The sequence below is a fragment of the Sabethes cyaneus genome, chromosome 2, assembly GCF_943734655.1.
Source record: "Sabethes cyaneus chromosome 2, idSabCyanKW18_F2, whole genome shotgun sequence".
In the NCBI taxonomy this organism is placed as follows: Eukaryota; Metazoa; Arthropoda; class Insecta; order Diptera; family Culicidae; genus Sabethes; species Sabethes cyaneus.
This window is the reverse complement of record NC_071354.1, coordinates 45,233,730-45,255,919: the sequence shown is the minus strand read 5'-3', so window position 1 is coordinate 45,255,919 and position 22,190 is coordinate 45,233,730. Positions and strand designations below refer to the sequence as shown.

The 22,190-nt window shown below is 40.1% G+C and overlaps 1 protein-coding gene across 11 annotated transcripts in view; it reads left to right on the top strand.

The window, feature by feature from the left end:
• The window catches only part of LOC128733451 (phosphatidylinositol 4,5-bisphosphate 5-phosphatase A-like), a 56,592-nt gene extending 37,459 nt beyond the window's left edge, over positions 1–19,133 (top strand). For 10 of the 11 annotated variants that reach the window (XM_053827038.1, XM_053827040.1, XM_053827035.1 and 7 more), the window contains 7 exons: positions 3,959–4,078; positions 4,152–4,377; positions 4,446–4,621; positions 4,679–4,909; positions 4,970–5,123; positions 17,147–17,437; positions 17,494–19,133. In XM_053827038.1, the coding sequence (XP_053683013.1) occupies positions 3,959–4,078; positions 4,152–4,377; positions 4,446–4,621; positions 4,679–4,909; positions 4,970–5,123; positions 17,147–17,437; positions 17,494–17,775 (1,480 nt within the window). In that variant the 3' untranslated portion in view covers positions 17,776–19,133. The remainder of the gene's footprint in view (positions 1–3,958; positions 4,079–4,151; positions 4,378–4,445; positions 4,622–4,678; positions 4,910–4,969; positions 5,124–17,146; positions 17,438–17,493) is intronic. The other variant, XM_053827044.1, reaches the window with a different exon arrangement.
• Positions 19,134–22,190: the final 3,057 nt, after the last annotated feature.

The following is a 22,190-nucleotide window of genomic DNA, read 5'->3' as shown; positions in this document are numbered from 1 at the left end:
GGAATATCTTTTCTATGAAACCTGTAAAAAGCGAAAAGAAAAATTTACATGAAAAATTATTTTGAAATTCTTGGATCTTGTTTCATTATGTTATACCGGTATCTAATAGCCGAAAGCTAGTTCTTAGTCTAAAGCACTAGGACCTAAGTTTAAAGGTAGCAAACATAAAAGGGATTGATTTTAACACTAAACATACCGACTTCACTCTACGAACATTTTTCGCGAGAAGACCGGAAATCCCGCGATTATCAATAGATTAGCGTTAATATTTTACTCGATAATAAAAGAAATAGTAGAGGACCAAACTTTGCATTATGTTTTAAATTTATTTTCTAATAAAAGTAGCTAAATGAAAAAATAACTTTTTTGTGTTAGGAAATATAGACATAGTTTCTTCGGCAAAGTTGTAAATATTGTAAAAACAAGCAACTTTGATGAAGAAATAAAATTTCTTTATCTTTATCGAGTGCTGAACTATAGGCCATATTCTTTGAAACTTCTTTAAAAACTGGTATCAGCTAAGTATCAAAAAGCTTTTACAAGAATGCAATTATCGAAGCTCTCGAAATACACGTTTGTGCAGAAGATCGCAAATCTCTTGGACCTTTACTTGCCGAGTTAGCGCGTGTTCAAGCTTTAAATTTTCAAAGCTTCACGAGCCCATGGGGTAAAATGGGGCAAGCGGATTTATGAAATCAGCACTTCATCTTAAAGCTTAAGTCGAGTACTATAAACTTGTACGGGTTCCGCTTGTCCCCAATCACCCAAATTAGAGTACGACAACCATACGTTTTATGTGTTTCGCGTTCGCGTAAGGCTCGATACACGTCCACTTTTTTTGTGTTCGTAGATAGACATTTCTTCGGCAATGTTATAGAAAATAGAAAGATAAACAATTTTGCAAAGAAATGACATTTCTATCTCTATCGAATGCAGAATTATAGAGCATTTTCTTGAAATTCTACATAACTTTGCCGAAGAAACCATGTGTCTACCTACGGACATAAAAAAACTGGACGTGTATCGAGCATTTAACGAACTCGAAGCACATAAAACGTATGCTTGCCGTACTCTCATATGGGTGGTTGGGGACAAACGGAGGCCATACAAGTTTATAGACTTAATCGACTTAAGCTTTAAGATGAAGCGCTAATTTCATAAATCCGCTTGCCCCATTTTACCCCATGGGCTCGTGAAGCTCTGGAAATTTGATGCTTGAATATGCGATAACTCGGCAAGTAAAGGTCTAAGAGATTTGCGGACTTTTGCAAAAACGTGTATTTACGATGAGATCCGACTCAACATGATTAGTTGCAAAATGCTATACAATTCTGTGATGAAAGTCGTATGTGAACCAGTTGTCATCATTTTGTACGATTGAATATAATCTAGGGTGCGGTTTAATAAGCTTCCATACATTAATATACGATTTATGGTTTATTGGGTAGTTCAAGAATTTGTCATTAATTCTCAAAACAATCTATGAGCCATCTATGAGTCATCTATGAGCCTCCACCGGATGACTCCTTGCTTTTGCCGCCATATTCTGCCTTTCTACCACTACTGTAATAGATGTGGTACTTGAAAGAAGTGTCTGCAATAGGGTCTACTGCGCGGAACTCGCTTTCGCCGGCATTTGGCCATCGAACTTCCTAAATAGCAGCGATCTCCACTCCGAGTCGGTGTAGCTCTCGAGCAAGCAAGCCAGTTCTTATCGGTTCATGGAGAGCTCTGGTACCAATTTTCCAATCGTTATCCATTATTCGTTTCCTTGTTCTTTGCTGTGTCCTATGCCGATTTATCCGTCGCCTATTTCCATTTTCGTTGTTCGTAGTAAATGAAGGTTTCGATATACTACCGTACCGGGTTCGCGATACCAACATCCCGCTGATGGGTCTGCCATCTCAGGTGTAACTTGCGGGATACAGCGTTTCATGTTCAACCGCTCGTCCCGAGACAGACGCTTTTTGAGCCGCCCATCGCCTAAAGGGAACCAACGCTCAGGTTCGCACCTCCTAGCTTAGCTGCTCCAGTAAGTACATGAAGCATTTTCTGGTACGGCCATCTTATCATCACCATTGACTTAGATGTTCGAGGAGGCGCTAGGTAGGGACTTGAGAGAGCCAAAGCTATAGCTGACGCTCCTTCCCGGTAACTCTCGCCATTTCATACCCTCTTTTGAGTGTATTTTCATGAAAAAATAGTCATTAGCTTGATCGCATTGTTAAAAGATTACAAACTCAACAATTAGTGATGTAAAATGTCACAAAATTTTTTTGGACTCACCAATATTCTTATGTAGATCATTGCAGGCGACAAAATAACGTCACATACGTCACACATTGATATTGCCAACTCTACCTTGTTTATTGGCAACCAGTTGCCGCGTTTGCTAATCAACTTGACTTAACGAGAATCGTCTACTAACCGGTAATATATCGATCAATGTATAATGCGTAATGTACCGTTTTAAATCTATATTAATTATTCAATCGCCGGCAGTTATATTCATTTTACCGTTGTCCGGACTGTGGCAATAAAGTTGAAATTGCTAGGCAACTTTTCTTATATTCCTCTTTTTTGAGTGAGTTTTTTTTCTATAAAAATATAATTCGAAAACCTCAATATTCTTCTATTTACAAGTATCATTTGACGCTGTTCCCTAAAAATGAAAATGGTGGGAAAGGGGGGGGGGGGGTGAAAATGCCCACGCTTGTCCACGGAAGAGAAGAGGGGGTATGTAAAATGTCCACGTGGACAAGTTTTTTTTTCATACAAAAGTAGAAATTAGAAAGAGAGATATTTAATTAATTAATTATACATATTAGTATAAACCATTGATCAGAGTTTGCTTTTGAACTCACATAAAGTCTTATCTTCGGAGGCATATGTTTACGTAAACACATGCACCGAGCATTACGGGAGCGTATAATTGGCATAATTCTTGTTGAAAAGATTAAGCCTGCATTAGTACACAGGAATGTTGATTGCCCAGCATGAATGTCGAAGTAATTCAATCTATTTTTATTATTTCCGCAACTCTTTGCATCCTTTGGTACATGACAGAGCGTCACAGAATTAAAGCGACGATTATTCACCAGTCACGTGACTTATTTATGATTACGCTTGCACCGAATGTGAATTGCATTTTGCCTCAAAATCAAATACAGCTCACCACAAAACGGACATCCATGGGCAACACATTTCCAAAAGGATTCGCCCTCAGAAAATTTCTCGAACCACTTCGGAAATGTCTTTTGTTATGTTACAGTTATAACGGCCAACAGTCTCTTGACGGAGATGAAAAGTCAAGCGGAAATCACGTTGAAACGGGTTTTTTTGTAGTCGATAGTGCTTCATAGTAAATAAGATCACTATGGACAGAAGAATTGGGCAACATGCCTAATACAACATCTTTTTACGTAAGTATTTTCCTTAATTTTTTAGTACCATGCATTTATGTTTGTTGAATTTTACGTAAGAAAAAATTATCCACGTGGACAAACAAGGTAAGGGGATGGGGGTTGACTCAATGTCCTTGGTTGTCCACGGAGGGGGATGGAGGGGTTGAAAATTGGTATTTTTCTGGCCACGTGATATCTAAAAGATCCCTAGAGTCGATAGCAAAGATCTCAAAACTTATAAATCTGTGTCAAATAAAAGTTTTGACAAGCATTAGCTCATAGTACGCTCAGTGATCACATTCATAGGTTGCTAATTTATGACTGCCTGTCTCCAGTGCCTGCTTGGAAGGCAGACAATCTACATCGCCTTGTTAGTCGACACAATTCCGTTCGGCGATTCAGTAACAAAAATCTTAGTTAAAGAACAAACGCCTATTACGATGATGCTTCTGTCAGTATATGTATCTACCAAAGAAAAGCTTGATTATGTGCTTTTATTTGTGGCAAACAGTTACAAAATTTTTCAACAGCTTTCTCTTACCGCATCTTTTCAGACTGTACATCCTAACGTGGAATGTTAGCACAAAGTTTCCGGAAAACCTGTCACTCAACAAACTGCTGGGTTTGGAAAACGCCCACCAGGACGCGGACCTGCCGGATTTTTTCGTCATTGGGTAATGCGCTTGATGTTCATTGATGTATCACTTTTGCCAACTTATAAACATTGAATTTACCTCATTTCTGCAGTCTACAAGAAGTCAATGCCCAACCGCAGAACACGCTGTACAATCTCTTCAAGGACGACTTGTGGACCCAGCGGTTCAAGGAGCTGCTGAAAGAGCGCGATTATGTTGTGATAAAGACGGAACAGATGCAGGGACTGCTGCTGTCGGTGTTTGCGCGGCGGAAACACTTGCTCCACCTGCGGCAGGTTGAAACGGAATACACGCGGACGGGGCTAGGGGGGATATGGGTGAGTTTTTGATCGCTTGCGTTTACCATGTTCCATTCAAGCAAATAGATTTCTGTAATTCATGACAGGGCAACAAAGGTGCTGTTAGTATAAGGCTGAACGTGTACGGCTGTTCGATTTGTTTGGTGAATGCACATCTGGCTGCACACGATCATATGCTGGAGGAGAGGATCAACGATTATGAAAAAATTGTCCAGGAACACAAGTTTCACGTCAAAACGAAAGAAGCCATTTTCGATCATGAGTAAGCAAAACTAACGGTGAGTTTAGAGTCAAAAATCCTGAAAATTTTGTTTTGCAGCTACGTATTCTGGTTTGGTGATCTTAATTTCCGGTTGACGGGGGAAGCCACAACATCGGCGGAAGACATTCGCGCAATGGTTGCGAAAGACGAGATCAAGAAACTGATTGAGAAGGATCAACTGCTGCTGGTTCGGCGAGAGGGTCGCGCATTCGAGAAACTTAACGAAAAATTACCACAATTCCCCCCAACCTTCAAGTTTGAACACGGCACCAATGATTATGACATGAAGTAAAACGACGGTCGTTTTTAATTTAATTTTAAATTGGTTTGATGGAAGTTTTATTTTAGACGACGACCCGCCTGGACAGATCGGATACTGTACGCTGTTAAGGAGAACCACTACCGAAACGTGAAACTTACAGTCGAACAGACGTCCTACAAAAGTCATCCCAGCTACAATATCAGTGATCACAAACCGGTAACGAGTGAATTTACCATCAAGGTATGAATCTTTATTTTCAAGTAATGACATATTCTTATCAATGGCGCCATCCTTGCGGAAGGATTATGCTATATGAACATGAAGTTAGGCTCCATCAATCCGCCCGTCAATCGTTTCGCGTAAATTGCTTCCAACCGACAACGTATGTGGCCTGATTTCATTTCCTCGCAATCATTGGCGTCTTCACCAGCCGTGTGCCATTAGATCGGAATAGGGGGCAAATCACCACTGTACTCTCTTTGTGTAATGTCATCCATTTTCACTCAGCGTGCGGTTGACGCCATCGCAATCATTGCTTTGTTGTATTGCATGCTAGTTGCTCGGGACACGCGATAACCATCAAAACATGCTCCTACAAAATTACATCACGTCATGATAACAGATTCGTAATATTCACGTAGGGAGTTTTCACTCCTGGCACCCGATAAGTTTTTATTTTTTCCGGAAAAGCTTTATTTTTATGAAACTGTCCCTCGACACCCCTAGTCCCTCGACACCCCTAGAACTGAGTACATTTTGTAGAGCTTTTAGCATAGTGATGCCCTGCTGCAAGCAATTTCATATTCCACTTTTAATGAGCTTGTTGTATAAATAAAAGCTTTTACCGGATGGAGGTTTTCCGGTTTCACTTTATGCAGGCTAACAGAGCCACACTAAGTCTGTGGTCTGTGGTTGGTTCCGGAAATAGCTTCCATTTAGCTACCAGACACACGGGGGTTACTAACCTTCATCATGCACCAACCTGTATATCTCTCACACTCACATATATTGTTCTTCTGAGGATTAAAGTTCGTACTAATCTGTGATAATTTGGGGGACTGGACTGGTTATGACTTTTTACCTATTAGTGAAGAAAATGTGCAAGAGAAAAACCTTGATTTTATATTTGTTGAATGATTTTTTTTGTATAAGGTTTGTCATTTATTATCTTCGGTTTTTAATGCCTTCCTACAAATTTATGAATGAATGAGTTTGAAAGTCTTTGATATATGTGAATTTTGGATTTGGATGTTAGATATCAACACAGTATTAATGTTAGAACTTATTGTAATGTAAAACCGATTATAATCTAATTTTGATTTCTTTCTGGGCAATAACATGAAAACATTTTTATTGATTCTTATGATGTCCAATTCAAACCATAAATTTCTAACATTTGAAATATCGTAGTTTGAACACTTACAGCACCGCGGCACCTCTAATTACGGCAAGACATCACCACCTAGTAGCATTCTTGAGAAAAGCAAACGAATAGTACAGAAGATACTAAAAAATATAAGCAAATTTTTATAGAAGATAAAGATTCTTTTGTACCAGTTTTTCGACACAAATTTAGAGATAAACAAAACGTGTAAGCAATTTCAATAAACTACCATGTGTCAAACTTTACTCTCCACTAGACTTTATTCGAATGGATGTGAGGTCGAATATGTATACCTGACTTCGAACGTGAGGCTCACTGGTATTGAACTACTGACTTATTACTTCTTGCTATCCACTAAGCACTTCTGCCAGTTATAAATCTGCCTTCGGTAATCTTCGATAATCCCTATAAACTGAAACAAAGCCTTTTTGCTTTTCTGAACCTCCCCTTGTCCCTTTGGCCACCCTAGCTACCACTTTCAGAAACCTCCTAGTGTCATCCAGCCACTTGTACGACTACTATCGGTCCAAATGCAAGAGCAACGCACCCCTTATTTCATTTTGACCTTCTTTCCACCTTGTGAGAGACCGCCCGCTCCTTTTTTCCAACCTCCCAGTGCTAATTGTTTTATGCCGGAGAACATGTTTGCCAAGTTTGATGAAGCACTATCTGGGCTTTACGGCGGAGTTACGGCGGACTACACATTCATAATCACGTTCTTTCTTCGTCCCCCATCCTTGTTGGCTCCTTCTCAGTCAGCTCCCCTTTTATCACGTAGCCAACTATACAACCGCTTGCTCTGTAAAAATCCCTATAAAGGAAGAGAAACGAAGCCTTTTTTCCATATATGTACTGGTCTTCCACCACCTCAAATCTTCTGCCGACAGAATCCACGTCATTCTCAAACTGGAAACTCTCTCATAGCACTGGATCTCATCCATCGAAGCCATGAACGGTCTAGTCAGCTTCTCCGGACAGCCGTTTTCGTCCAAGATTTTTCATAGCTCCGATCGGTATACACTATCATATGCGGCGTTGAAATCAGTGATCGAATGATGCGCGGGAACTCGGAATTCGTGGTATTTTTGGAGGATCTACCGCAGGGTGAAGATTTGGTCCATTGTAGACCGACCCTCCTTGAAGCCGGCCCAATAACTTGCCACGAATTTATTGACTATTATTGGCGACAATCGGTGACTTGAGAAGATAATTTGTAAGCTTGAGGATAGTGATCGCTCACAATCCAGTTTATCGGCTTTGTTGTAGATAAGGCGGATAATCTTTTCACTCCTTCGGTAGTTGTTCCGTATCCCACATTTTAACAATAAATTGATGCAAACATCTAGCCAGTCTGTGCAGCTCCATTTTGATTTGGAGTTCCGCACAAATGCCATCCTTTCCTTCTGTTTTGTTGATCTATGACTTCTTTAACTCCACTTATCATTAAGAGTGGCGCATTTCTATTGCTTTCTGCACCAAAGAAGTCGTCATCGAACCAATTAATGCCCCCATCGATTCGGTATCACACGGTCTAAGACGTTTTCCGCTATAGTGTTAAGGGGCCATGACGACGAATAATTTTGAAAAAATGAGAAAAACGTAATCAGTATCAGTGCCAAGTATTGACCATAAAATTTTTCGTTCAAATACACCGAATATACGCCGATCTGCTTCTCTCAACGTCAATATTAATGTTTTAACGGCAATACATAGGGGAATTGTGTTGTGTGTATAATTGTGTGTGCCCCCCCCTTCGTTTTTCCCTAAACAAGCCTAATTAAAATGCAAAACCTCCCAGAAACCATAGTATTTGATGGAACTAGCCTACTATGCAGGTATAACAGTGGTCACATGCTGTAAAAACAAAACAAAAATAAATTTTTTTTAAGCGGCTTCCGATGTAATTTTTGGCGTCGTTTCCATAAGCTAATAGTCAAAATCAGTAAATAACCGGTTGTTGCAATTCGATTGCGTGAAGTGAGCTTTAAAAAGACATCCCTGCCATAAATAACGGTAAGAAACGCTTGATTTGCTTTGGCATTTAATATTTTTTCAAATAAGTAAAAGCAGGCCAATCTGCCCCACTTGCGGTGGTGCAATTTGCCCCCTTACAAATGTGGCTATAAACATAGGTAAACAGATCTAAGTTGAAGTCAATTGCCATTATTTAATCTAATTAGTATTGTAGAGTAACCGTGGTGGGAATGATTTATTTGCAACGTCCAAATTTCATGTAACTCAACTAAGCACCACGTACCACAGTTGCAGTATAATGTGCCCCATGCAGAAAAGAAAGAGTGCACCAGAAGGCCGAAACTAGGTTTATTTTATATAAAAATACGATATTTTGAAAACAACGGAAATAGGTTTACTTTCTTCAAAATAGAGTTGGTCTGTCACTGGTAGTAATACTCAAATTACCGCATTGGACATATTATACTGCAGGTGGGGCATTTTACACCGCGCAAACGAGAAACACAACATTTAGATGCTTTTATTAATAAATTCCTAGCATATTTATTCCACAATATTAAATGAAATAAACAATTGCAATTGGTTTTCAGCTCAAATACCAACATATGCTCGTAGTTGTAACGCTAATTTGGGGAAGCATAGCGGAGATATAATCATTTATTCTAAGGGGGGCACATTATACACATTTCCCCTATTAATGTTTTGTGCATAGCTAATTTTGTACGCGTCCGCAAATTTCGTCGCTCGTACGGAGTGCGCAAAAAACCCTATTTGCAGCAGCAATACGTCCCTTCACATCTCGAGTGACATGATTGTCGCTTATGCCAGAGTTCCCAGATAAGTGAATTCCTCGACAATCTCGTACCGTACCGTACCCCATCTATTTCCACCTCAGATCCAACATCATTCAGACTTCTACGTTCTCTGCCTACGACCATGTACTTCGTTTTGGCACTGTTTATGATCAGTCCGATTCTCGCAGATTCTTTTTTGAAAGGGACAAATACCTCTACAATAACCCTATGATCAACACCAACAATGGCGATGTCATTCGCAAAGCCTAGGAGCATGTGCAATTTAGCAATGATGATTCCATTCTTTTGCATTTTTTTTGTGAATCGCCTTGTTTCAATCCGTCTAACGTCACGAATGCATCTCATATGTATTTCACCAGCTATTTTGACGGTTGATTTGGATTTGTCTAGTGTTGCATGACACAGTTTTATTTGCTTGGTCGGAAAGCCGTGTTCGAGTATTATCTGCCATAATTCATTTCTTTTCACTGAATCGTACGCTGCCTCAAACCCCACAAACAGACGGTAAGTTCGCAAGTTGTATTTCCAAAATTTGTCAAGGATTTGACGCAAGGTGAACATTTGATCCGTAGTTGAGCTTCCTTCTCGAAAACCACACTGGTAATCGCCGATAAAGAATTTTGATAACGGTCTCAATCTGTTGAACAGAATACAAGAGAGTACCATATAGGCGGAATTTAGAAGTGTTATGCCCCGATATTTACTACAATCGGGTCGGTGTCCCTTCTTGTTTATCGGGGAAATGAGACCATCAAGCCAGTCTGAAGACATTTCTTCTTCCATCCAAATTTTTTCGATCGTTGCATGGATTGCGTTGTGCAGCTGCTCACTCTCCACTTTCCGAAGTTCTGCCGGAATTTCGCTCTTCCCAGTAGCCTTTTCGTTATGAGCTGTTTTATCACCTTTTTAACTTTAACTAGCGTAGGTGACTCCACAGCTTGACGATCTTCGTCAATTCGAATTCTGTGTCTGACGCTTTCTTTATTACCTGTACTGCCCATAAATGCATAACAGTCCCATTTGACTTTTCACCACTTTTGAGATAAACCTGGGAATCATCTTTAAATTAACTCTTCTTTCAATATTTCAAACAAAAAAGTTATGTTTGTTCCCAAGATGTTGAAAAAAATATCAAACTCTGTCAGTCCCATATTACAAATAAACGCATAACAGTCACAGTAGTGAAAATACATCAATAAGCATCTATTTTTGGGAAATGCCTGGACCGATTCGCCTGCAGCAACTACCAAACGGAAGATTTTATGGCCTAGAAGAACACTATTGAGGAGAATTTGGATCGGATGTACGATTTTGAAGTTACAGTAGGAACAAGTTCCGGAATATATGGGACTTGAACATAGAAGCACCTTGAATCACAACAAACCCACCATGTGACACCTATAAATACACGGATTTGCAAATCTAGACTATTGGTAGTCGTATAAAGTGTTCAAGATGTCATTGGCCACATCTAAACATGTCCGTGAATGTTCCAGATGCTTCTACGGGGATCAGTTTCTGAATTTAACTAAAATACAACATGTGACATCTCTAAGTCGGTACTCGAAATTGCAAAACTAGTTTGAAATAGTTCATTTGTTGTCACATATAGTGTCCAAGATCACATTGGTCGTACTCGGACACGTTCTGGGAGTGTTCCGGACACACAGGAAAGCGACCAGCTTCTGAGTCAAACAAATCCCATCATGCGACTTCACTATAAACTCAAGATAACAAATTACAATAAAAAGGAGAAAAGGTCAGGAAGATATTTGAGTCAAAAAGGACATTTTGAATAATTGAATTGAATGAGCACGTGAATTATCAAAACAACCACGACACGTGGTGTTGAAAATACTGCCGACGCCGAGTCACCGACAAAGCAAGGATCAAGGCTTGCTGTGCCTGTGACTGTTATGCGTATATTCTTGCTTATTCAAGCACAAATAAACGCATATCAGTAACTTTGGCAGTTTTTCTAAGTTTTGGAACAAATTTTAGGTCACTTGTGAACAAATTGCTTGTAAAAGTATTCTGTTATGTACATTCAAGTGATTTTATGACGATTTGGACGATTTGTTTCCAAAATCGATTCAATATTAAAGAAAAATTGTCGTGGCTTCAACAGCGTTTTTCGTAGTTGCACGTTTTTGCAGGTGTGACTGTCTTCCATTTATGGGCAGACTGTACCATTTAGAAGCTCTTCAAAATGCTCTTTCCACCTGGTAGGTTTCCATCTTTGCCTTTGCACATCACTGGCATCGGCATGCTCTTATTCGCCGTACTGTTGACTATTTTATAAAAACTCCTCGCGTCGTTCCTGGCAAAACAACCTTCAGCCTTACGCTTACGACGCCGAAGGGTTCTTTTCTCTGCTGCCCGTAGCTCTTTATATCGTTCCCTGTTTTGACGTGTAGCCGCAGTGAGCATGCGACTCCTAGCCGCGTTCTTCTCATCTGTCGCTCTTTGGCACTCTTCATTAAACCAGCCATTTCTTGGTCGGCTTATTCCGGTACCCAGTACCTCAGTGGCTGTGCTTTTGAACACATCATGGACCCGCCGCCACCTCGCATCCAAATTGTCTTCACTCATTTGTTGTTCAATTCTCTCATCAAGTTCTGGGCATATTCTGTGGCCACGCCCTGCGCCGATAATCGCCGGATGTTCAGCCGCATAGTTCTCTGTCTTGTGGAACTTGTTACGTATGACAGCCTAGCGCGAATCTTACATACCACTAGGTAATGATCACAGTCGATATTGAGCCCTCTGAAGGACCTCCCAAGCAACAATTTGAGTTTTATTGCACTCTTATGATGGTTTTTATAACCAAAATTGGTCATAAAACCCGCAAGAAGAGTGCAATAAAACTCTTATTGTTACTTGGGCAAAGCTTTGACATCTATGCCGTCAGAGAAGCGTCGGTTATCACATGGTCGATTTGGGAGCACGTTTCACCATTCGGGTGTCTTCAGGTGTGCTTCCGAATATTTCGGCGCACAAAGAAGGTGCAACAAATTGGCGTACCTCTGGGTGCAGCGAAGTTTATCAACCTCAGGCCGTTATCATTGATCATCGAATGAAGGCTCTCTTTTCCAATGATTGGGCGGAAAAACTCTTCCCTTCCAGCCTGTGCATTCGTATCCACGATGATAATTTCGACGTCATGTTTTGGGCACTCTCCATATGTTTTATCAAGGGATTCATAAAGCGATTCCTACACATCATAGGGTTTGTCGTTCGTTAGAGCGTATGTTCTGATCAAGCTATAGTTGAAGAACTTGCCCTTGATCCTCAACAGGCAGATACGGTCACTTACCGGCTTCCATCGAATGACTCGTTTCTTCTGCTTGCCCAGTACCATAAACTTAATTCCTGCCTCTGCTCTTTCGCCGCCACTGCTCCTCTGCTTCTCTACGCCGTTCTTCTGGAGTACAGACGCTGTTTGAGCCACTCCTTCTGCCACCGGTGCTAAGGCGCCTCCTATGGCGCCTACTCGCCTTCAAGAAGCCGTTAGAGGAGACTTACAGAGCCCACTACGCATTTCCCGGCTGCTTGTCCGGGGGTGCATATTCAGTATATTCGCCCCTAACCGCCGTTCACTATCTGCATCCTGCGACCCGTGCGGTGCCTTGCAGCAAGGCCGTGCATTGCAAAATCTAAATTGAACAATGTGAAAATCATAATGAACCCTGTGAGAATCACTATAACATAGAATCACTACGTCACCCGCATCTGTAGTAGTACATGAAAAATTCCATCCCTGTCCGGTGATTTGAAGGGTTCAAAATTGTCAGTCGCCCATTCAACCCTGCTTCTCGTAAAAAAAATCAGAGGGGTTGTGCACAAGACACGACTGCATAGGTGACGTAGGACCACGTAAGTCTCTTTGTAGCGATAGTAGAATGTATCCATATATGTAATAATACGAATCTTCATGTATACAACCTACATACTTAACGTTTATCAAAGTAGCAACATTGTATAGGTTCAATCCTCAACCGATTTTGGAGTTATATCCATGAATTGATTGAATCTATTTTATTAAAACGAAACCAAGTCAGTAACTAAACCAAACAGTAAATAAATTTTTATGATCTGTTTATACGTTGAATAGTGCTTTTCCTCAGTTAATCGGTAGACGGTACACGAGAGTTTTCAAAAAGTTGAAAATTTTGCGCAACTTTTCTGCGGTTTACGAAAGAACACTGATAATAAAGCATTGACAAGCTGCAGACGTTTTGGAAGTCGCAGAAAATGTCGCCCGTTCAACCCTCGTTGACTATAATAGAAAAGACAAGAAAGGCAAGAAAATATAATAAACTCTTCAATCATTGTGTGGCCCTTAAAAAGACCGATTGTTTGATTATCATAACTCCTGCTTGCAATAAACTTGCACTAACGCACTTCACGTAATTCTCTGTTCGGTAAATTGGAGTACCGATAACCGTTAACCTGGCACGGCTTATTGCAACGGACCAACCGGAAAGCCTCAGCAGCTATGCGATCAACGAAGCCGTTCGTGTATGGTCTTGAATCACGATGAAATACCACTCCAAGTGGCCAGCTGCAAGTGACGTGGGATGCTTCTGGTCGTTTTGTTGTCGCGAGCAGCATATTTCCTGCCAATTCCAGAACTTCAGCAGCCAGATATTCCATCACGGTAGCGAAATGAGTGCTTCAGCTCCAACGCACGGTCAGCCGCAGTCGATGAACACGCTCGACCGGGAACTGCAAACGTGCATGAGTCGAACGTGACTTCCGTTTGCTCTGGCAAACGATGTTGGCAGTAGCTCAGCTAGCGTTTGAATAATGCTGTTCGCCGGCTTACCACGTGTTATGTACCAGAGCAAGCGACAAGAATCGGCCACACCTATTTTTCATGGTCCTTCATTCTATCATCTACGTTAAATAAAATAGAGCATTTCAATTTCAGTCTGAACAAAAGAGCAAAGTTACCAGTGAGCCGTTCGCCTTTTGCTGCAAAAGAAAAATTACGCTACGTATTATTACTGTAGCATTGGTGATGGATAAATTTGTGTTGCTAAGATGTTAAGCTGCAAAAGATGTTACTAAAACTCTTTCATGTTATTAAACCCATGGTTTCATTCATTTTGACGCTTGACCGAACTTGGAGCTAGTATATTTGTTGGCTGCTTCTTACCTTCCGAGACGGCCAACTCAACCAGCGTCCAGCAGCAACACGCGAACAGAAGAAGAAGGTGATCGGTTAAAATTATTTGATAAGAAGCAAACAATGAGATCAATCTAAACTAAATAGAATTAAAAACAGTGAGTGAAAATTCCTTAAATCTTCATGAACATATGTTTCGTTCTTAAAAGAACGGTTTTTCGACGTGATATGCTGGAAATTTAAGCCTTCTTTTCCATCTTCTTGGGCAGCAATAAATCAGCTGGGATGTTCCCAAAGACACTTCTCTGAGCAGCGGTGACACCGGACAGCAATTTGTTCAACTCTTCGTTGTTGCGGATAGCCAGCTGCAAGTGACGATAATTCTGATCGTTTAGCTGTCGCGAGTAGCATATTTCCTGCCAATTCCGGAACTTCAACAGCCAGATATTTCTTCACGGCAGCGAAACGAGTGCTCTAGCTATAACACACGCTCAGCATCTGCTCAACAATTTTCGATCAGATTCTATAGCGCGTAAATTAAATACAATCATAAGGCTTAACAATGGCTTAACCCACAGTTTATATCGTATATATTTCTGCCATCCGTGCACTGACAAGGGAAGGCAAAAATATGAAAAAAATTCAATTTTTCAATTACGCGCATTGAAAATCAATAGTTTTCTGTATTTTCAATATTTTACAAATCCATTTTCCGATCAATTGGTGTAAATATGTCGGAAATCTATTGAAAATTGACTGAATTATAAGCGGAAGCGTGAAAACGCGTTTCTACTTTGATGACGTCATTTCCAACAACCAATCACGAAGCAAGAATTCTGGTAAAACATAGGTTCATTATTTTTCATTTTTCAATAGTTCAACATCAAGAATCCACACTTTTCTTCATTTGGGTCAATTCTTAGAAGCTTTTCCAATTGATTGGTGTAAGGATATTGAAAATCGATCGGAAAACCGTTGAGCTATTAGCGCTCAAAACCTATCATTTTTCGTGACGCTCGCATTTTTCGATTTTTTGGAATGACACCCTATCTCAAAACTTGCCGTAAGACGTAGTCTTACGTCAAAAAATTTTGCTGAAGACAGTAACCTTCTATCGCTTCAGCAAAGATAGAAAAATCCTATTTCTCATAAACGTTAATATCGTTAATAAAATCGTTAAAATCAGTTTTTCTATTTTAGCTGGTTTTGTAGTTGTTGTATGACTTTTTCCTGTTTTACGATGTTGTGCAAATAGTAAAAATACACATCATTTCTGAATATAGTATACCTCTATCTTTGCTTGTTTAGGAACTATAGAACTTTTACTATAAAAATACCCTAATTTTGACCCCGAATAACTCGCTAGAAGGCATCATTTTATTCAAAAACCCTTCCCAGAGAACCAGAATAGTTTTAAGCAGACTGAACATCATTATAAATCGTGTTTAAAAGCACAAAAGTTAGGTAAAATTTATAGGTTGACAAAATCGGGATGAAAAGCTGATAAAATCGGGGGTTGACAAAATTGGGGATAGACAAAATCGGGAGCTGACAAAATCGGAACATTACTGTATTCTAAATTCTGAAAATTAATTAATTTCCATGCGGAAAAGAAGCATTTTAAAAACTAAATATCGTTTCTCTATAATAGGCCATCGAAGAAATTGATGAAATTTATTTTCAAACATAGTTATTTATGTGGCCTACAAGTCCTCCATACATCGCAAAATGCACATATTTAATTTGCCATGTTTTTGAAATTGGCCTGATATAGATTCTATTTCAGTGAATCATTGAATGACCACATTCAATTAGTTAGTTTGCTGAATTTACAAACAATGGTAACGTGCCATGCCGAACAGTGGAGACACTAGGAATCGGGAATTGGTTCCCATATCGAATATTTTTATTACAACAGTCATATATGTCATGTCGCACATAAAAAAATCAACTTGACAGAAAAGCTTTCGTCGATCATCTCGTGTCTCTTTGAGATCATATAGTCGTTTTCGTTACCTGGGCAATTTCCTGTAAAATCCGATAATCTCAAAAAATGCCTGTTTGTCATTTTTAATCTGCTATTTTCATGTCAAGTCACTTTTAGTAATAAATTTTAGTTCATTAAACTTTTAGAATCAATTTTTACGAGCACATTTCAATCGTTCGATCTGCTTACGTTTATGCATCTATTTTCTATTTTTTGGTTCACTCATGCAATTAATGAAGGTCCTAATGCTGCACCATCTCTGTACATTATTTGCAAAATAAAATTTGTACTCCAAATGGTATCGTTTACCCTCTTGCACGTTTCTACAAAATATATCCTTTAGACCGCTTCTGTAATCATTAATTCAACCATTTTCGGCCGCTTATGACAGTGCACATGTACATGTTATTCTACTTATTCGTTCCATCCGGATCCATTAGTGTCATGCAAAACCCAAGGATGATTTCCAGCGGACCTACTCTGTGAAAGAACGAAGCAAAAAACGCACTGCGACGTTGAAAACCACTAACAATCGAGTGAGTTTGGTCATCACCCTACTACTAATGGCTGTCTTCTCTTTACATCCTATTGCTACGCTATGACTTTTACTGTTTATCACTTTCCGACTTCGTCCTACAAACTCTCACCTCATCTTTGGTCATCGCTTCTTAATCAGCAACGTAGATTAGTTTTAGTAAGCTTTTAGTGTATTTTTTTACAAAAAAATATTTGTTTTATTTTTTCTCCTCTTTTGTTTATGTGTACAAACTATACTAACACATTGTGTGGTCGACGTCCGTCACAACAAACACTCACGCGCGCGCGCACCCATAATGCACAAAAACACGCAAATGTAATAATAATCCGCACCCCGGGGGCAAATCGCTCGCCGATGATGGCCGGTTTTGGTGGTATTCGACTAACCTCGAAAAAAAAAACAATAAATTGGGATGCCGGTGTACACACGCACAGGTGGTTCGTAAACCGCAGTACAGTGGTGAACGTTTCAAGACCCAGCATTATCAACGGCTTAGCTACCGGATGGCGATCGCCAACGGTACCGAGTCGAGTCCACAGTTAAACTCATTCGATGACCTCGTTTCCGATTTGACTGATGGCGCACAGGTGTACGAGGATACGACCGAGCGGACGATTGTCTTCAAGCCGATCGAGCTGTGGCTGGTGGGAGAACCGAACAAGATCGAGTACACGATTCCGGCTGGTTTCGAGGAAGGTAGCGCTGACTGGATCGGCATCTATCGGGTTTGTTTCGAACTATTGTATAAAAACTTTGATAATTAAATTTGATTATGTTTTAGGAGGATTTCACAAGCCTGAGTGAGTACTTGGCGTACGAGTACACCGAAGGGTTCAAGGAGAAGCAGCACCAGCTTAACGCACAGCAGAAGCAGCATTTGAAGAACACCCGAACGGTCGAGCTGAACTTTTCCGAAAACGTCAACCTTCCGCTGGGTGTACGGTATCAGCTGCTGTACTTCCAGAGTACCGGCTCCCGGGGGGTTACGGGTTTGGTGGGTATTAGTAACACTTTTGCGGTGGAAAAACGATGCCCGTCGCCCTCGTTCGACGACATCGATTGATCCGTAGAGGGTTCCATCGTTGAGCGAACTGTTCCGTTGGTTCAAAATATTGTCATGATGAAACGCTGGCAGAAAACACCCGACAGTGGCACTTGAGTGTGATAAATGATAGTCACTAAATTTAATTGTTATTAAACGTGACATAATCGGTAACAGATTGGGTCATTTTAGTGCATAGTTCCTGACGAGAGAGCTTATATATTTATTGTAGAGGCCTTCAATTTTGCTGTGCTTGGAAACTGGAAGCGATGTCTGATGGAAGGATAAAACCTCTAAAAATCGGAAATCAACAAAAATATTTTCAAATTTGAATACACCATTCCAAAGAATCCAAAAATTTTATTCGGAGACGCTGGGATGAATTACATACCAAATGAGAGTTACTCAGTCAGTCCCGGATTTCAATAAATAGTTAACAGACGTTGCAAACCTTCTTCGCTTCCAGTTCCAGGCGGTGCGATTGGCTTACTATAGGGTTACCTAGTTTTACCGCAGAAACAGAATTCCCTGCCCTCCTAAAGTTAAACGAATGCCTTTCGGTAGTAAACGGAGCGGTGATTTGGTGGTGCCAGCCAATGCTATGCCAGTGCACGCCTAGAAAGAACAGTAGAAACAATACCGAAAGCCATAACGAATATATTTTAGTCAGGTTTTGCAGTTTGGCTACGCGGCAGATAGCTATAATTATAGTAGACTAGACAAAGATGGCTTTTGCGCTTGAGCACTATATATTTTCAATTGAACACCTGTGGATTCAACCAAAAATTGTATTAAACGGTCTAGGTATATTACAGATAGTACAGGTACACGAAGGTTTCTGTGCGAAAGATAAAGTTGATCAATTCTAGCTTTTAAACAAATCCGATAGGAATTCATATTCGAGAGGAATAGTAGTTGTAATTTGTTAACGGACGCAACGGCTTCGTTATTCTAATCGGTTAAGTAACAAATTGCCAAACTGGACTACGTACAGGTTTACGCATAAGTTGACAATTTTAGATACCTAAGCTAGTATATTTCTTGTTCTAAGAAACACCGGAAGTTATCATTCTGCACCCGCCCCCCCCCCCCCCTAGTGTATATTTGTTCGCCCAAAATTGTGACTATGTTAGTAGTGAAAATTGCTGTTGTTTTGTTTTTGGTTTAAGATAATTTGTCACTTCAACTTCAGTTGACACCGACACAGTACCACAAAACTCCAACCAAATTAAAGCTAACGAATTCGCACCAGGTGAATCGCCTACATACCATTACGTAACTGGTAGTTTCCAAAAATAGATAATCGGCGCTTGTTTCACACTTGGAAATTTCATTAGAAACATGCCAGCCGGCAATACATTGCATTTGAAGTCATTCAGCAAGGGTAAATGGAATGTGTATGTTATTTATGATGAGAAAAGAATTTCCTTATCCGTTTGCTTATTAGTTGTTTCGTGAAATAGCGCTAACATCCAGTCATCTGGTCACACAGAATTTTTTTTCGGAAATGAGAAGGAGGGAGCCAAAACCTGGAAGGGAGGGTGCGGAAAACCTAGCTGGCCAGAATTGCTAAGCACTAAGTCAAAGATGTCATTTCGTTGTTCTTCGTTTCCTATCCCAGTCAGTCCTGGTTTTTTTTCTAGTTTTTCACGCATTTTTTTCCATAATTTTCTGTCCAGTTTTCCATTTTTTCTTCCGTTTTGCTCCTCGTTTTGTTTGAAGCTTACGTCATTTTCTAACCCTTTTTATCTCCTTCTAGTTGTTTGTCTTCGTCTGTTTCGTTCCTCTTTTAGATGCCTCGTTTCTTTCCTTTCTGGCACGTTCAGTCTCCATTTTTTTCCTTTTGTTCTCCGGTTTTCTTAATCGTTTGTTAGACCCATTTATCGTTAGTTTCCCAGTGGGCCCAGGTACGATGCTGGTCTAACAAGCAATGTGGCAAATTGCACGAGAAGCAAACGATGTATACTCTCACGTGAAAGAGTATGAGATGCATATCATTCAATGCAGATGCCGCTCACACAAGCGTGAAACAACCAGCCGCCGTTACTGCGTGTAGACATTCTGCTACCTACACACTCGCGACAGCACAATCTCCTATCGTCTTTCGCTTACTCGCGTGTAAAATTAGTCGTGAGCAATCACGGCCTAGTGGCGCACTGGGATACAGATTGTGCATCACTTTTTCTTTTCTTCTTCATCTTCGCCCTCGATTCTACTCACGAACGGGAGTGCAAAGCCTCGCGAGTAATCGGTATCAGGAACTCGGGCTGCAATGGCAAACGAGTGCGACGACTGTAGCTGTCAGCTAAATACACACTGGCAAAAACTCGTCGCATATTTCGTATATGCATATTTATTCCTGCGAGAGTCCGAAAGGGATGCTTATGCAGGCGTGTTCGTTACAATGAGTACTTCTATGTGAGAAAATTAGACCACACGAGTGTGGGCTTCGCATCACTGCTAACAAACCAGTTGTCGTATATTCGAATCTCGGCAGGGGGAGGCTGTTAGAATCAGAAGGATCGTCACTCTAGCTCCGCAGTTGTCCTGTACTCTAACAGCTGGCTGTGCAGTCTGTCCTATAGAAACCAGAAGGTCAAGTGTCGATAACGGAATGTAGCACCTAGGCTTTGTTTTACTTTACAATTCGTCTTTTTCTCTCCATTTTTACATATTTTTTTGGTCCGTTCTTCCTGTTTTTCTTTTCTTCTTTTAATGTACCATTTTCCCATTCCCATTTTGTCCCACCTTTTTCTTATCTCGTTTTCTTTCTCTTCTTTCCCGTTTTCTCACCTTTTCTGGCACGTTTTTTTCTGTCTAATCTTCCCTCCATTTGTCGCGTTTTTCTTCCTTTTCCATTTGTTTTTCTGCCCACTATTTCCTCTATCACCTCTTTGCCAGTCCCGTTTTACGCCTTTTCAGCCCTCTTGTTTTTCGTCTTTTTTCTTCCGTTTTTCTTCATTTTTAGTTCGTTTTTTCTCTTTTCGGATCTCCTCCAGACTCCTTTTCTATTTTTTTTGCTTTCTGTTCTGCGTCTGTTCCTTACTTCCTTTTATTATGTCCTGCTGTTCTTCATTTTCTGTGAAGTACCGGTTGTCGGTTTATCTCGTTTCTTTTCCGTTTTAATTTTTTTCTCCCTTCCTCTTCTTCTGTTTCTGTTTTTGTTTATAAATTTTTCTGCTCCCGTGTTTTCCCCTTTTCTATTCCTCATTTTCAATCCCGGTTTTGCACTTTTTGTTCAGTTTTTGCTCATTTTCTTTCTTTTTCCTTGGTTTACTTTATCGTTTTTCATTCATTTCTCATCCGATCTCTTTCGTTCATCCTCTTCCTCGTACAGTCTCCTCTTTTCTTGCTTTGTTTTCCCCTTTTTCTTCCATTTGCTTCTTTCTCAGTTTTTTTTTCTCATTTTACGTTTTTGCTCTCATTCGGTCACGGTTTTTCTTTCGATATTTTTTCATGACCCAACCTCCATCTGTGAATATGTCAAGAGAATTTATCTACATTTTCCTAATGAAACAGTTGCTCATACAGCATAGGGTAGATGTACCAGTACTAGTGGGTATACTAGTAATGGTGGAAATACGAAAAATTTCATTATTTTGGGATCCCGACGTGAAGTTTTCTTCATTTCAAACATTACTGAGATCCACCATTACTTGTACACCCACTACTGGTACCTCAACTCTACTGTTGAACCAGGATATGAATTGAATTAGATAAATATTCAGGAAAACTGCGTTTATCAACAATAACCCAGGAACAACAAAAAATGTTTTTAAAATATTTAATTATTAAAGGAGTAGAAATTGACAAATAAATATTTGGTATAAATATATTTGGGTGATATGGACTGAATTGTTTACATGTTTCTAAGTAACACAACAAATATATTGTAGCCACACCAACCACGTTTATTGATGTGTTAAGGTGTTGATAGTGTCCAAACAAAATGGGACAAGGCGACGCCTTGAAGGCGTGAAGGAGGAAAGAACGGAAAATTAGGTAAGGCAAGGTCTTTGAAGCAACGCTTAAGAAGTTATGTGCTGGGGGATCCGCGGATCGATATTTGGCTTCGATTACAGCTTGTTTCGATCCGCGAATCCCCGTTGGGTACAACAAAGAAAAACGAATGTTTACGGCGTCATCTTGGCAAACTAAGTTACCGACGATACATTTTCAAAGCGTGTTAGTGCAAAATTTGGCTCTTCATGTCGGTCCTTCCTATGCCAGTGCCGGTGGATTATTTTTTATGACTCGTCGGACAAATACTTTCAAGCATTGATGGAAATTTTCGGCTCCTGATTTTTGTTACCGTCCGAATTTTTTGCCCCATAAAACCCTGTGAGAGCATACAGAGCCGGAGATGAGAAAAATAAATATACTGGAGATCATGATGAATGCAATTGAAATTCATGATATATTATTGCTACAACTAT